Raw genomic sequence first — 13871 nt, 5'->3', positions numbered from 1 at the left:
GGATTATAGTTAAAGTTCTTAATGAGCAGTGCAAAAACGCTAAACACTTGAAATTACAGAAAGCTAAGAGTTTTAGATGTTAAAAACAGCTCTGCAGGGTAAAGAGGAAGGAAGAGAGATGGCACTCCATGAAAAGGTTTGTGGTTTGGAAATAAACTATAGAAGTAGAGACAACAAGGTTAGACAGCTAGAACTATTACATAAAGCCTCCCACACAACTCCGCAGACTGGGACTGCAACAGCACAGACAGAGAAGACGCTGAATTAATTTGTCAGATTCATCACTAAATGAAGTGTTTTTGCACAGCCTTTGTGAAAGTCTTTTCTTTCTGGATGTCTCTGTAATTGCAGAGTTGAAAACAGGAGACTGGATTCAACGTGCTTCAGAGCACGTTGAATCCAGTCTCCTGCTTAAGACACTGGTGGAGTGCCACAGGGTACTATTCTGGGCCCAGTTCCTGTTGTTTAACGAATTCTATTTTTGTTATTTCAAAGAAGACTCACATGTCATACTACACAGATGCTTTTTAAAAATAGCAAGCTTGGCTTCTCTTTTCTAAATATCACATAACTAGAATGTCAGCCATATCTTTTAAAGGACACGTTTCCAAATTTTGGAAATGAAAAAAATAACAAAGACTGCAAGAAGAAGAATGCAGTAGTAAAGCAAAGAAAGGAAACACATTCACACAACACGGGTTACGAAGGTTTACCTGGCAGCATTGTGTTGTGCTGCGTGGCTGCTGTGTACGGCGTTGCCAAGGTGATGAGGCGAATCTCGCCTCGGCAACACTGGGGACCTTGATGTAGTCCTGACAGGAACCTTTTCATGATAAAAACAGTAACCAGCTTACAAATACACACATTTTAGGCGTGGATGTGCTGCCATGTGCCGTGAATATGCAAATCACACATTTTTAAACGTCACCGTCACACGAGCGTGTCACCATTTTAATCCACTGGAAAACTTCAGAACCAGTAGCTATACCACAACATGTCAGGATGACTAAGGTAAACACATTATTTTTTTCTGATAACTCAGGATTCCCAAATAGAAACAATAAAATGGTATAAAACTAGTTTTGAATCCCTCGATGTCGCCCAGCGTCAGATTGTTCGCTGAATTACTGCACCGACTATTGTCAATTACATTTTCACAATTAGCTAGCTGTTAGATTCTGCAAGCATTGAATAAATCTTATTAAGAGATTCATAACCTTTACTGTTTTCGTAGAGATACCTTTCACTCAGTGACATAAAAGTACAGATTGAGCGTAATTAATTCAGGCCCAGAGATGAAAGCTCCAGTTGTCATGGTCCCCGTGCCTGCCCGGCTGGCCCTGTGTGGCTACATGTGTGTTGCTTTTGTCTCTCTCCTCTCTCTCTCTACTTGCTGCCTGGGCGGAGCTCATTGTGGGCTCCCGCCCCTGGCCTTCACCACCTGTGGCTCCTCACCTTGTTTGCTCTCGTTACTTAAGGCAGTGACTGAGAGCACCTCGCCGCTGGACTATTGAGTAACACTCGTCAGTGCTGCTTTAGCCTAAGCCAGTTTTGAGCTCTCTTCGTGAAAGTTTTCCGTGTTAATTCCTGATCTCTGTATACAGATTCTTCGTGCTCGGTTTGGAAGTTTGGACACAGAAGCCTTTCCAAGTGCATTCTTCTGTTCGTGTGGAGCGGAGCAAGAGAGGACACTTTTCCTGATTCTTCCCTGTACCCCTGGGAACCTTGGCCCCCTTCACCTGTATATAGTGCACCGGGAGTGTGTAAATAAAATTCAGTTTTCTGTGATTTCAATCTGCGCCGAGTCCTCCCTGTTCCCTCGTGACACCAGTCAGTCAATTTAAAGTCTGACTTGGCAGTAAAATTACACATAAAGCTTAACAAGTAATAATTGTCACATATAGTTTAGCAAGCATAAAACAAAAGTGTTAAAATAAAAAGTAGCAGCTTTGGAAGCTAGACAGTTGGTACAAATCTTGTAACGAGCTTAAATGTTGTTCTGGTATACTGTCAGGATAAGTAATCTTATTATTTTTAATGTAAGGGGGAGTAGACTGCACAATAATTGTGTTCACATCAGACTAAATTAAACAGCTGGGTTTGTTTAAACAAGGCGCCAACAAGCTCACATTTCAGGTTGATGCGTACTGCATCTCTGCTGCGCATCTCTGACGTGACTGCCTGTTGTGTTCTTACAGAATCTAACTTGAAATGTATAAATGTACGTACGCCAACTAAAGCCTTCATCGTAGTCACAGGTCACGCATGTGAAGCACATTTTCCCCTAAATCAGTCACATGTAAATTCAGTGAAGCCAACGCAGAGCAGAGCAACACAGCCATGCACAACAGACCCTTCAGCCATTTATTTATTTAAGAGTTTAAGTTAGGGACAACATGGGAACAGTATGAGCTGATGTTACTGATTGGTCGATCTTTTCTCGGTAGCATTTTCCTCTATTTTAAGGCTGAACCTGCTTGTGAGGTCCACCATTGTTTACTTGAAGCTCTCCCATTGTGTTGCATCGACAGGGTGGATTCTCTCACGACTGTCTTCTTATGCTTACATTCCTCATCTTGTTATTTTTATGTTTTTTTGCGGTGGTGCAGCAAAAGTCTAAATTAGTGTGGTGAGGGAAGAAAAAAGCAGCATGAGGCAGACTGTCTCGCCTCGTCCTATAAGTGGAACAACAGTCGAGTTATAGAAAGGTCACAGATTGAGTGTTGTGATGCATTTGAACTAACAGCTATTTTTGCATGAACAAGAAATTTCACCACACAGTAACTTCCTCTTTTGTCAGATATTGTGTGCAAAAATTGGACTAAAATGCCCCGCAATATCCGATTTCCTCACATACAGTGGATATCGTGTTTCTTGGTCTCCCATACAAGGAAAAAAAATAACAGCTGTTTAAATTCTGATATTGTGTAAAAAAAAAAATGGCGGGAAATAATTACAGTAGACTGTCTTATTCAACTAATGCTGCCACACTGGGCTTCTTTCTTCTAGTCCTTACCCTCGGTGGGACCTCCGCTGAAGGGGCTGGTTCATGGGGCCTAGGCTGAGGATGGGGGTGTGGGTCAGTGCGAGCAGGCGTTGATGATGAGGATGATTGGGGTGATGATGATGATCGAAGGTGATGGCGGGATTCGAGGCTGTTTTGAAGATGGAGATTTTCAAAGCTAGGGGTAAGCGGCTCTGTGAAGGAGTGCGATCGCGACACAACAGGCGGAGTGGCAGTGGAGTTTGATGAGGCCACGCTGCTGCTGCTCTTTAAAGCAGCCAGATGAGAACGAACCTTGCGGACGACACAAAACAGAACACAATGGGGGAGCGCAGGTCAGTCTGCATGCAAGGAACAAGCTCAGGGTATCTTAAGGGGTTTGTCACATTTGAGCTAATGTTAGTAAGACTAACATTAGACTTCTCAAATGTGGTAATCAGGCGATGCAGGTCCTACTGGTTATTGTAAGGTTATTTTGGGTCATTCATAATTAGATGTGGAACAGTGAGAGGGATCTTACAGCACGAAAGGATCCAGCAATGAGCAGAAAGTAAAAACAACAAAGAAAAGCTGCGATGACTTAACAGAATGACACATCCATACACTGCAGCTGTCATTTAGCTCCTATTTGCTGCCAGGCTTCAGCTGAAGAGCTCTTCTGCACATTCAGTTGGTAAAGATGTAAATGAGAGGATATAATTAAATGATAGATTTATTATAATGCTCTTAAAGTAGATGGAAGATGACATATATTTAACCTTTTGCTGCTACAGTATTCGCTTTTTCCAGTGGCATTAAGTTCAGGGATTCTAGATGGAAATGTTCTTTCAGCTCAGCTGCAAGGATTTTCAGTCTTGGTCATTTGTGCACAGAGCATTTATGATTTATAATAACACACGGTGTCAGATATCTGATGTGGCGAGTTGATCTGACAACTTGGCAGAGGCCAACATGTTAACAACCACTGCTCTGAAATACTAGATCGTTTTAACGCCACAGAAGCTGATTTCAGTTAGAAATTGACACAGCTTGTCTGTAAAATCAAAGAAGAGCTGTAGACATTTTAAAGGCAAAGACGCAAATCTTTGCAAATCCCCTTAAGAACCCAAGAGTGCAACAGGAGGGGAGAAGAAGCACTCGTGAAATAGACATATCTGCACGAAATTTCATTGTAAAAGCTTTTAACTTAAAAAAAAGGGTAGCCTGGATAAATCAGGGAACGACAAAATATAAAAGAAGACATAATTCACAGGGAATGGAGAGATTAAGCTGAATTGATCCAGGAAAAAAATATTGAGTCATACTTTTACTGGCTTGGCTTTTAGTCAGCTTTTTTTGGACATTTTAGTCCTTCTTTATATCCTGCACGGTCCTTTTAGATCACCTTCAAAAAATTATCTGGAGATGATGCATGAATAAGGAGTAAAAACAGGCTGACATGCAAACAAGCGTGCCGACAGAACCACAGCGGTCCACGCAGCATGCACACATTCATGGCTGGGAGTGGAGGAAAACATGTGACGTTGATATTGGGCACTGCACATCCTCACCTTATTCATAATCACCATCTTAACCTTAACTAGTTTTTTGTTTCCATATTTGACAGCAGTGAGATTTCTTTAGGAAGGCAGCTAATACAAATACCTCACGTTGGTCTTTAGGCATCATGATATGAGACCTTTGTGTGGTGAATACTCTATAGGCTCTCTGTTAATGAGAGTAATCCACTTTTAACATTATGGGTTAATAACACTCTAGTGAATTACATCGTCACACCCGCGGCCAACACAACCCCCATCCTACTGAATAACAGCATCATTTCTATACAATGTAATCTGTGTGACATATCCAAAACAGATTGACTTATATGAACGGTGATTATTCATGCTTAGTGTGCTCGATCCTTCACTGGGAAAATGACTAATACTGCCTGAGTCACCCTGCAAAATTTGGATGCCCATGAATTATGAATGTTTTTAATCACTAACACACAATAAGGAGTTACAGCATGTAGAGCAGAGATGTTCTAACTCCCCATTACAGCATCAGGCAAATCCCATAAACACACACATTTGCACACCTTGTGGTAAACACACATCTGGTGAAAGGGCTTTTGTTTGCATTTACATAATGGGAGGACAACTTGTCAGTCGAAGAGTTAATTATGGCAGAAGGTTGGACTTGGTTGATTTTCATTACCGCAGGGAAGCTGGGTGAAAAAGGGGAGATTTCTTTTCAAATCAGTCAAGAGTTTTATGCTGTTCCACATTTTAGCTGGTTAAAACGAGGGAAATGAAATTGAGGTAATAACAAGCCCGAGGCTGAAAAGAGTCATGAGAAGTTCAGCGGCAGCACACAGTTGAGTACATTATTCACATGAAACGACCTCAAAGCTAAAGATACAATCCATGAAGGCAGAGAAAAAAAAAAAGCAGAACAACTCCTAAACTGAGAAACAATAAATCTTCCAAAGTGCAAAGATTTCAGTTTTCCTCGAGTCACCTGAAGGAGAAACCTAATGAATTATTATCAGGGGGAAAAAAATCACAGATAACATCTTGAAGCAATGTTCAGGTTATTAAGAAGGTAAATGGACTTTTCGAATAAACCAGTATTTTGTGAAAAATGAGCTTTTCAAAGCATGCATGCAAGGGTCTATAACACATTTCAGCATCATAAATCCATTCTAGGGCTGCCACAATTAGTCAACTAGTCACGATTACGTCGACTATCAAAATCGTCGACGACTAATTTAATATTCGACGCGTCGTTTGAAGCTTTGTAAGATCACAAAAGACGCAGGAATAAGTAGTAGGATTTAAGAGTGTAATAACGGACTGAAACAGAAGATGGCAGCACTGCATGTACAAGGATGCCAGCTGCCGTTAAAACCCGAAGAAGAAGAAGAAGCTGTGTCCCAGAATTCATAGCGCAGCCCAGCTCAGTTTCCAACAATGGCGGCAGCTAGTTAGTTTTAATATTACTCTTATTATTCTTTCTGGGTCACAAAATAAACGTTTAACATATTTTCAGACAAGAATGTAGCTGTTTAAACTTCAAATATCTGCTCAGTTTATCAAGACATATTTTCAAAAGCGCTCCGACGTTTTCGGAGACGTCTGTTACCCACTAGCTCGATAGCTAGCCGGGGGCTAGGCTAACTAGAGCCATGAGAACACCGGACTCCCGCAAATCGTTTTCCAACCCACTGCCGTCTTTCGCTACTCAGGTTAAACATGATATATAAGTCACTTAGATAACTTGAAAATGTTATTGTTTGGCTTTTTTTTTACTATTTTATTTGTTCCTGAGTAAATCGGTTTGGCTGAGATTAAAGTTATAGTTTTTACACAGCTGAATAAACGTCAAGCAGACAGCTGATTATCAGAAGTGTGAGATGCTCGAGAATAAACTCCGGTGTCCTGTTATATTTTAGATAGCAAGGAGTTTATTCAACTTCGCTGAAACAATCTGCAAACTTCATTAAAATTTAATAAACTATCATCTTGTCTTTATTTTTAGTTAGCACATACCTTAAACACTTAAAGCTGTAAGCTAATGATAGTTATATAAGAGCAGATGCTGCTGGTGCAATAAGCTGTACGTTTTACGTCCAATGGATGATGATCTGATTAGTCGACTAATCGCAAAAATAATCGGTGACTAGTCGACTATCAAAATAATTGTTTGTGGCAGCTCTAATCCATTCAAAGTTGGCAAAGCAATTCGGCAATATAAGGCTGACAGCATACTCTTAACCAGGGGTGTCGAACACATGGCCGGGTCAGAACTAGCTCTCCAAAGGGTGCGTTTCAACTTATTAATTCGTTATTAATTTTACAGCCTTCTTACAGACAAAGATGTTAACTATAGGTTACAATACCACAGTGACATAAGGTGGTTAAGCTTTGGCTCTTTGATTTATGACAGTAATGTTTCATTTTAGTGACAGTGAACTGACTGCAGGAAGGAGAAGGGGAAAACTGAATAAGTCATTACGCTATGACTTTGCTTATCATGCCCACTGCAGATCACGTCCGGTACACTGTGGCCCAGGAACGAATAACTCTCGCCCTAATTTGGCTTGTTCACATAACTGAATGACAGGTTAGCAGCCATGAAGTCCTCAGGCATGCTCAGCCCGACCAAGCTCCACTATTACTACTTCCATGTAGAAAAAGGGAAGTTGATATTACAATCAGATCTTGTGTCATGCAAACAATATGAAACTGTCAAATACATGAATCTCTCTCTCATAATCCCATCCCCTGCTCAATATGCTCCAACACAGCAAAACCCTTTAAGATGTCACCAGTGGACTGCTCCTAGTCCAGTGATCCAGTGGACACCAACTCACAGCTGTAAATGTAAAAGCAGAATAGTTTAAGAGAAGAAGAAATGGTTTGAAGTCACTCTTACCTGTGGTTCCACAGGCCGGTGCATGGCCTCAGAAGCAGAGTTCCCATTGGGGTATGAAGACTCAGATCGCGGCGGCACCGGAGGCTGCTGTGGTTTGGTCTGAGCCGCCTGGGGAGAACCCTGGATGTTCTTCCGATATCGCTCGTCAGCCTAAGAAGGACACGTGCAAACAGCAGCATTAGCAGCAAGTTGAGAATACAGGCGGATACAAGTCAGTACACGAAGAGGAGAAAAGACAGAAGCCATCAGCCGCTATGGTTTGTTAGTTTCTTCCAACAGAGAAGAGGTGATTTGTTCTGGCAGTAGTTCAAGCACATGAGAAAGTTATCTGCTGATACAGGCACACCAGCAGGGACAACAAAGCACCTCCTCAAAGGCAGCAGTGTTATTGGCACCGCAGTGTTCCCACATCCCTACGAGAAGGACAGCAATTCCATGACCAGCAAGACTGTCATGCATTTTCATGTGGAGAGAAGACATTCACAAAGGAAAGGTTAGGTCACACTGAGGTCCAGGACACGGTTCACCGTAGAAAGTCAGATTTTGAAATGTTTGAAATGATATTTGGATATCTTTTCCATTTGTGATTTTTTTTCTTCATGTTGCCACTTTATCAGAAACTTTGTGATTACAATGTTATCATTACGACAAAAATGATGGCTGAACTATCAAAAGATGACTATCCTGTTTGTTTCACCAGTGTTAGGGCTTCTGAGCTGTTTTGGCCAATGATGTGCTTTTATTTGGCTAGTGTCTCTGTCATTATCCTTCCCAATAGGCACTAAAAGGGGATACCAAATGCCATAAAGAAGAAAGACTATAAGTCACGCTGAGCACTAATGAGGTGGCTCGTTTTTATTAATGTGGGGACACGGACTACCATGAGGATAATTAGAGACCAGTTGTGTCCTTCTTTAGAGGGAGGAGCTGTTCAAGTGAGCATTTCACTGCAAACTCACGAGAAAAAGCTCAAATGACATCTGCTCATACACTGTAAACAGAACGCTGACATAGCCACCATGACACCAACGTTTGGCCCAGATTGTCACTTTCAATATCGATGTCTTGTGTTTTTTAACTAGATGATAGGAGCAAGGGGGTGGATCTGACTGAGAAACCAGGGATTTTAAGTTGTACCCTGATTTATCATCTGCTGTACTTGAAATGGGACTATAATTTGCAAAGGGAGCATCAAGATTTATTTAATAAAATGTGAACTTGGCAATCGAGACCCTAAAAAACTGGTTACTGAGCTCATGCATAAAGGGAGAAGTAGGTTCATTCTCTCACAGGCTTTTGTACAATCTTACTTATCTTGCAACCAGAGGAGTTGCCCTCTGCTGGCCATTAGAAAGAATGCACCTTTAAGGCACTTCAGCATTGGCAGCCCTTTTCAGACTCAGAGGCTGTATTTTTATATGTTTCAGGAATCCTCGAAGTGAACATGAATATGCTGCATCTGGATATTAGTTTGTTGGTATTTGGTATAATAATTTCTTTAGTTTCCCAACTTTTTTCCTATGAGGATTTCACAAGTATTGGAAATTAGCAATAGTATAAACTCTATCAGTTTCATGCTTCATATTGGACCTACGTTAAACATTATTCTCCCCTTTGTTTCTGTTTCTCTCTCAGTTAGCCCTGTTCCTGCTACAGCTGTCTCTGGAGGAGCTGATGCTTCTCCAAAGTCAGCTTGAAAAGATCTATAACATCGCTTGCTTTAAAGATTGGTCTCAAGTTGAGTTCAATTTATTAGAACTTCATATTTAAGTTCACCTAAATAGATAAAATAACTGCTGTTGGTCCTGTAACACAGGCATATAAGTGCGTCATGGACCTGTTTAATTATTAGACATGTCAGTTTAGAAACAGCTACAGAGCTCGTCTACAAAGCCATTCATCCCACACCATCAGCTCACCGTCACCATCTACACACGATACACTAAAGACAGCGGGAGTGAGTATACACAAGCAAAGGAAGCATTTTAAAAGCAGTCACTGTGACTGATCAGCTAACGAGGTTCACCTCTCTGACTGGCTCAGAGTCAGGGGCGGGGCCTTGAAGGTCAGCCACTGGTAGCCTGCTTTCTGTAGTTTTTTCCAGACTGGAGGCTGGACTGGGCCGTGTCTTCTCACTGTCAGTGTTCTGTGGTGGTTTTGTTGTTTCCTGCTCAGGGGCTTGCAGAGGCTTTACACTCTCGGGTTCAGGGTTCTGTGGGGGTTTGGGGGTCTGTTGCTGGGCTGTTTTGCTACTGTCCAAGTTCTGGTTTTGCTGAAGCGACAGCAGGTAGGCCTGCTCCTGCTGCAGCTGCTTCTGGAGTTTCTGAGCTTGCCGCTGCTCCTCAAGCTCCCGCCATTTGTACTCCTGAGTACAGGGAGGGTCAAGTTGAACCAAAACCGCACACATAGGCTGGTCGACACTTACTATGTCCAAAAAAGTCATTTTTGATACTTTAAGGGATTAAGAATCCATTTAGATGACCCCATACACCAACCATCAGTTTGGAGTCACATGCCAGCGGTGACTGTAGAAACACAACTGTATGAAAACTATTGTGTAGAAGTTAGCATCAGAGATGGAGAGAGCACTTTGTTTTGAAAGGCTCTTGGTGGTAATGGCATTATAATATTGCAAGGCTTTTAACTAATTTCTTACTTTTATTACATATTATTTATCCTTATATATAAGGATTAGGGGTGCAACACAAAATTCACGGTTCGATATTTTTTCGATACAAAAAAAACTGTTCATGCCTTTTTAATTTTTTATAAATATATATTTAAACTCAAACGTACAGTTTTTAAATTTAATGTTGCTGAAACAACAAAGTAATAAAAAAAATAAATCTATCTGATCGAGAAATCACTCATCTTTGGAAAAGAGTTTATTACAGAGAAATGTCTCTTTCCAAAATAAAAGCTATACTATACGCTTCTTCTGGGCTATATTCTCAACAGCATATTAAACATATCAGGTCCCCATAAGGAGAATCATGCGCTAACGGCTGTCTAAATGACTCGGGTAAAGTTTGTAGCATGCGTGCTTGTTGTTTTTGTCTGCTTCCACTTGTCTTTGCACTAGGATGATGTCGGAGTAAATGTGCAGTCATATTCGTTGTGTTCCCACTAGTGCTGTCAGCGTTAATCTCGTTGAAATGACGTTAACGCCACAACACGGCAAATCTCCGTTAACGAGCTACCGCGGATCGCCCCGTGCGTGGGGCTGGACGGCCAACACGTTAACGAGCTAACTGTGCTAACGCACTAGTTCCCACCAATGTAATTGAGCATTGCGTGGCACATCCAACATACTGTTTTACTTTAGTCCATGACAAGCTTACCTTCAGGGTCATACGTCACATGAAAACCAAAATAGTTCCAAAGGCCAGATCTGAATGAGGGTGGAGGAGGTTCAATTTGCCATGTTGCAAGGAGAGCTTAACTTCTGTCTCGCTAGCTTGCCCTGCGCTCAGTGAATCTGCGTTCGACTACTCCACCTAGGCTGCACTGTCGAGCGCAGATCCACAGAGCGCTCAACACAGACGACAGCATCAGAAGGAAAGTTGATAAAATAAATTAAAAATTTTGTATTGTTCGATACATATACGTACCAAACCGAAAGCACTGTATCAAACGGTTCAATATCGATACGAGTATCGTTGCACCCCTAATAAGGATATATTTATATTTAATATATATCCTGTAACTGAGAGCAATGACATCACAGCTGTTAACAAACATGGCACACATAGCTTTATATTCTAGTTTCTATAAGGCTGAGTGTCTCAGGTCCTAAAAATGTTAAATGCACCCTTTATGACTGAAACATTGCTAATTCAACTCACAGTGTGATTTGACTGTGTATAAATGTGCTCTGTTAAAACATTGAGTTTCAGGCTGAGTCAGGCTTTAGTGGAGAATTTAAAGGGGAGGAGACTCTGAAATGTAAACAAACTGTTCAACCCTCTTCAATCTTACTCCTCATCCTAATTTTCCTGCAGTCTCAAAAAACAAAACAAAACAAAACAAAAAAACTAAACCAACCAAACTAAAAAATGTCCAACTGCACGCCCTGTTAGACCGCTGTGGTGAAAAGCAATTAAACCAGCGAAGCATTAATACAGTTTTATGCAGTGGGACAGTTGTGCCCATTGCCAGAGGCTCCATCTAATTATAGGTTGTTAATCCAAACATGTAACATTCATCCCTATAATACAGCTCAAAGTAAAATGCTTCAGAGTTTAAATAGAAGTCAGCTTGTTTTTTGCATGAGTTTATGAATGGTGACTATGCAGGAACCACATGGTCAGAGATTAAGTAATGGTTGAAACTGGAAGTGAGGATGTTAACGGTCATATCCTTTTATTATGTGAATATCCGCTCCAAACCCCAAGAGGAACAGAATCCTTTAAAAAGAAAAAGAAAATAACAACATGGTTTGAGTATCAGTATCGCCTCCCCTGACCCTTTAACATCTGGAAGAGGGGAAGCCCTCTCTTTCCGTGGGATGACTAGTTTCCTGCTGATGACATCACCTTCACTGAGAGGCTCGTAAACATCCTGATTTCCCCGGCAAAATCTGAGAACGCTCATTATACTCTGACCTCAACCGTTAACGGCTCCCCTCGGCTTCACTAAAGTCAAAAGTTATTTCCAAAAATTTGATGAAGTTTAGCACAGAAGGCAAATGGACTCAGGAAAACTCATGTAACGGAGGAATAAAGTACCTGCGTTGGGAAATTTAACAACCTGGGAGCTGCAGAAACATTAAAACCACTTGGGCAATGAAAGCAGAAACAGCATTAAGCTCATTTAGATTTTTTTTAAATGGTAAAAGGGGGAAAAATGAAGTTGAATGTGACTCACCAGAAGCATGGCCTGTTCATGGAGGAGCTGCTGTTGCAGGATCTCCAGGTGCCTCTGCTCCTCCTCCAGCTGTCGACGTATATACTCCTGTCAATCAGAGTCCACAGCCATTAGTTAAATATCAGAAAGGTAGGTTTAAAAGTTCATCCAAATAAATCCAAATCCTAATTAAAGTTGATAAAACAAATCTTTCAGAGTCTTGCCCAGTCGATTCCCTCCTACCTGCTCGCGGTCGGCCCTCCTCTTCTCCTCCTCGGCCCTCCTGCGCTCCTCCTCTTCTTTGCGGCGTCGTTCCATCTCTTCGATGCGCCTCTTCTCCTCCTGCTCGCGCCGGCGCTGCTCACGCTCCTGCTGCCTCCTCATCTCGCGCTCACGTCGTTGTTGCTGGAGGAATTTAAAAAAAGAAGAAGCAAAAAACAGCTCATCGTCCTAGTTCTGATTTTTGTCAAGTCATACGAGACACTGACCTCATGTTTCCTAATCAGTGCTGAACTAGAATCTGCATGACTGGCACAGTATTAATATTTTAATTTGACCTGGATTGGTAAGAGAAGCAACGTGAGACCACAAAGTGTGCGACTCACACTAAACGGTTAAAACCCTGTTCAAACATTCAGCACGCTGCTGTATAGCGCACATGGTTATTGCTCTGAATTTTCCTCCATAACGATAACTACCTTTGGTGCCACTCGAGTGGCAGCGTCTGGGGCAGAAAAGTGAAGCCGCTCTAAAAGTGTATGAAAGTGGTTCTTTGCCACACTCAACCTCAAACACTCCTAAAAGGCCCAACATTACAGCATCGTTTGGCTTAATCTAAGGCAAACCAATGGGTTAGTGGATAATCTTCATGTTTTAGATAAAGTCTGCGGTGTCACTGTGATGGGACTCCAGAAGTGTCTCCGCTTCATCACACCAATAGTGAAGGCTGCTTATAGAAGTTACACCTTCAAAGCAAAACAATCAAGAGGCTCAAGAGAATCAATTTTCAATCATTTTCTGAGTTCAGCTATGTTAAGATTTCTCCATCACACAGATATAAAAAGATAAAACCATGAATTTGACAGAAGAGCAATCTGAAACTTTTTAGAGGCCATCAAGGATGAATTTTAACCCTGCTGGGGTCAAAACAGGATGAGTAATTAATTTGGAATGCACCCTGTTGCAGGTCATCTCTATTTTATTCACAGCTGTCAAGGATTTACACAGCTGTACCAATGTGGCTCAGAGTTAGGATTTTAACAGCGATCCAAATTGTGGTGGTTTTTTTTTGTTTGTTTTTTTATTTGGGGGTTTTGGGGACCTTTTAAACTCAGTTTGCAAGTATTTTTGAACAGATAGACATCCGTATAGGTTGTGGCAAAAATGTCTTATTGATGTGAGCAGAGGTGTATGAGCTGGACAGACAAGTAAAAACAACATTTCAAGGACTGCAATAACACTTAATCAGTGTGAAAGTTCAGGCCTGACAGGCAGCATGTTTTTTGTTAAAGCTTGGCTCTCCAAGCAGACACATGAAGAAATTACACTGATTCCTGTCTGTGAGCGAGTTGTGACAGGGTGCGGTGAACGCTGCGGGACTGCA

General features: G+C 41.5%; 1 protein-coding gene across 5 annotated transcripts in view; it reads right to left on the bottom strand.

The window, feature by feature from the left end:
- LOC146500077 (mitogen-activated protein kinase kinase kinase kinase 4-like) overlaps positions 1 to 13871 on the bottom strand; it is a 112669-nt gene that overhangs the window by 22433 nt on the left and 76365 nt on the right. For 4 of the 5 annotated variants that reach the window (XM_085135938.1, XM_085135935.1, XM_085135936.1 and 1 more), the window contains exons 13-18: positions 12512 to 12673; positions 12290 to 12376; positions 9450 to 9788; positions 7424 to 7573; positions 3017 to 3298; positions 714 to 823 (exon numbers count right to left, since the gene is read on the bottom strand). In XM_085135938.1, coding sequence (XP_084992064.1) covers positions 714 to 823; positions 3017 to 3298; positions 7424 to 7573; positions 9450 to 9788; positions 12290 to 12376; positions 12512 to 12673 — 1130 coding nt within the window. The remainder of the gene's footprint in view (positions 1 to 713; positions 824 to 3016; positions 3299 to 7423; positions 7574 to 9449; positions 9789 to 12289; positions 12377 to 12511; positions 12674 to 13871) is intronic. The other variant, XM_085135939.1, reaches the window with a different exon arrangement.

Source organism: Neolamprologus multifasciatus, chromosome 16 (assembly GCF_963576455.1).
Source record: "Neolamprologus multifasciatus chromosome 16, fNeoMul1.2, whole genome shotgun sequence".
Taxonomy (NCBI): domain Eukaryota; kingdom Metazoa; phylum Chordata; class Actinopteri; order Cichliformes; family Cichlidae; genus Neolamprologus; species Neolamprologus multifasciatus.
This window is presented reverse-complemented; position numbering and strand designations above follow the sequence as displayed.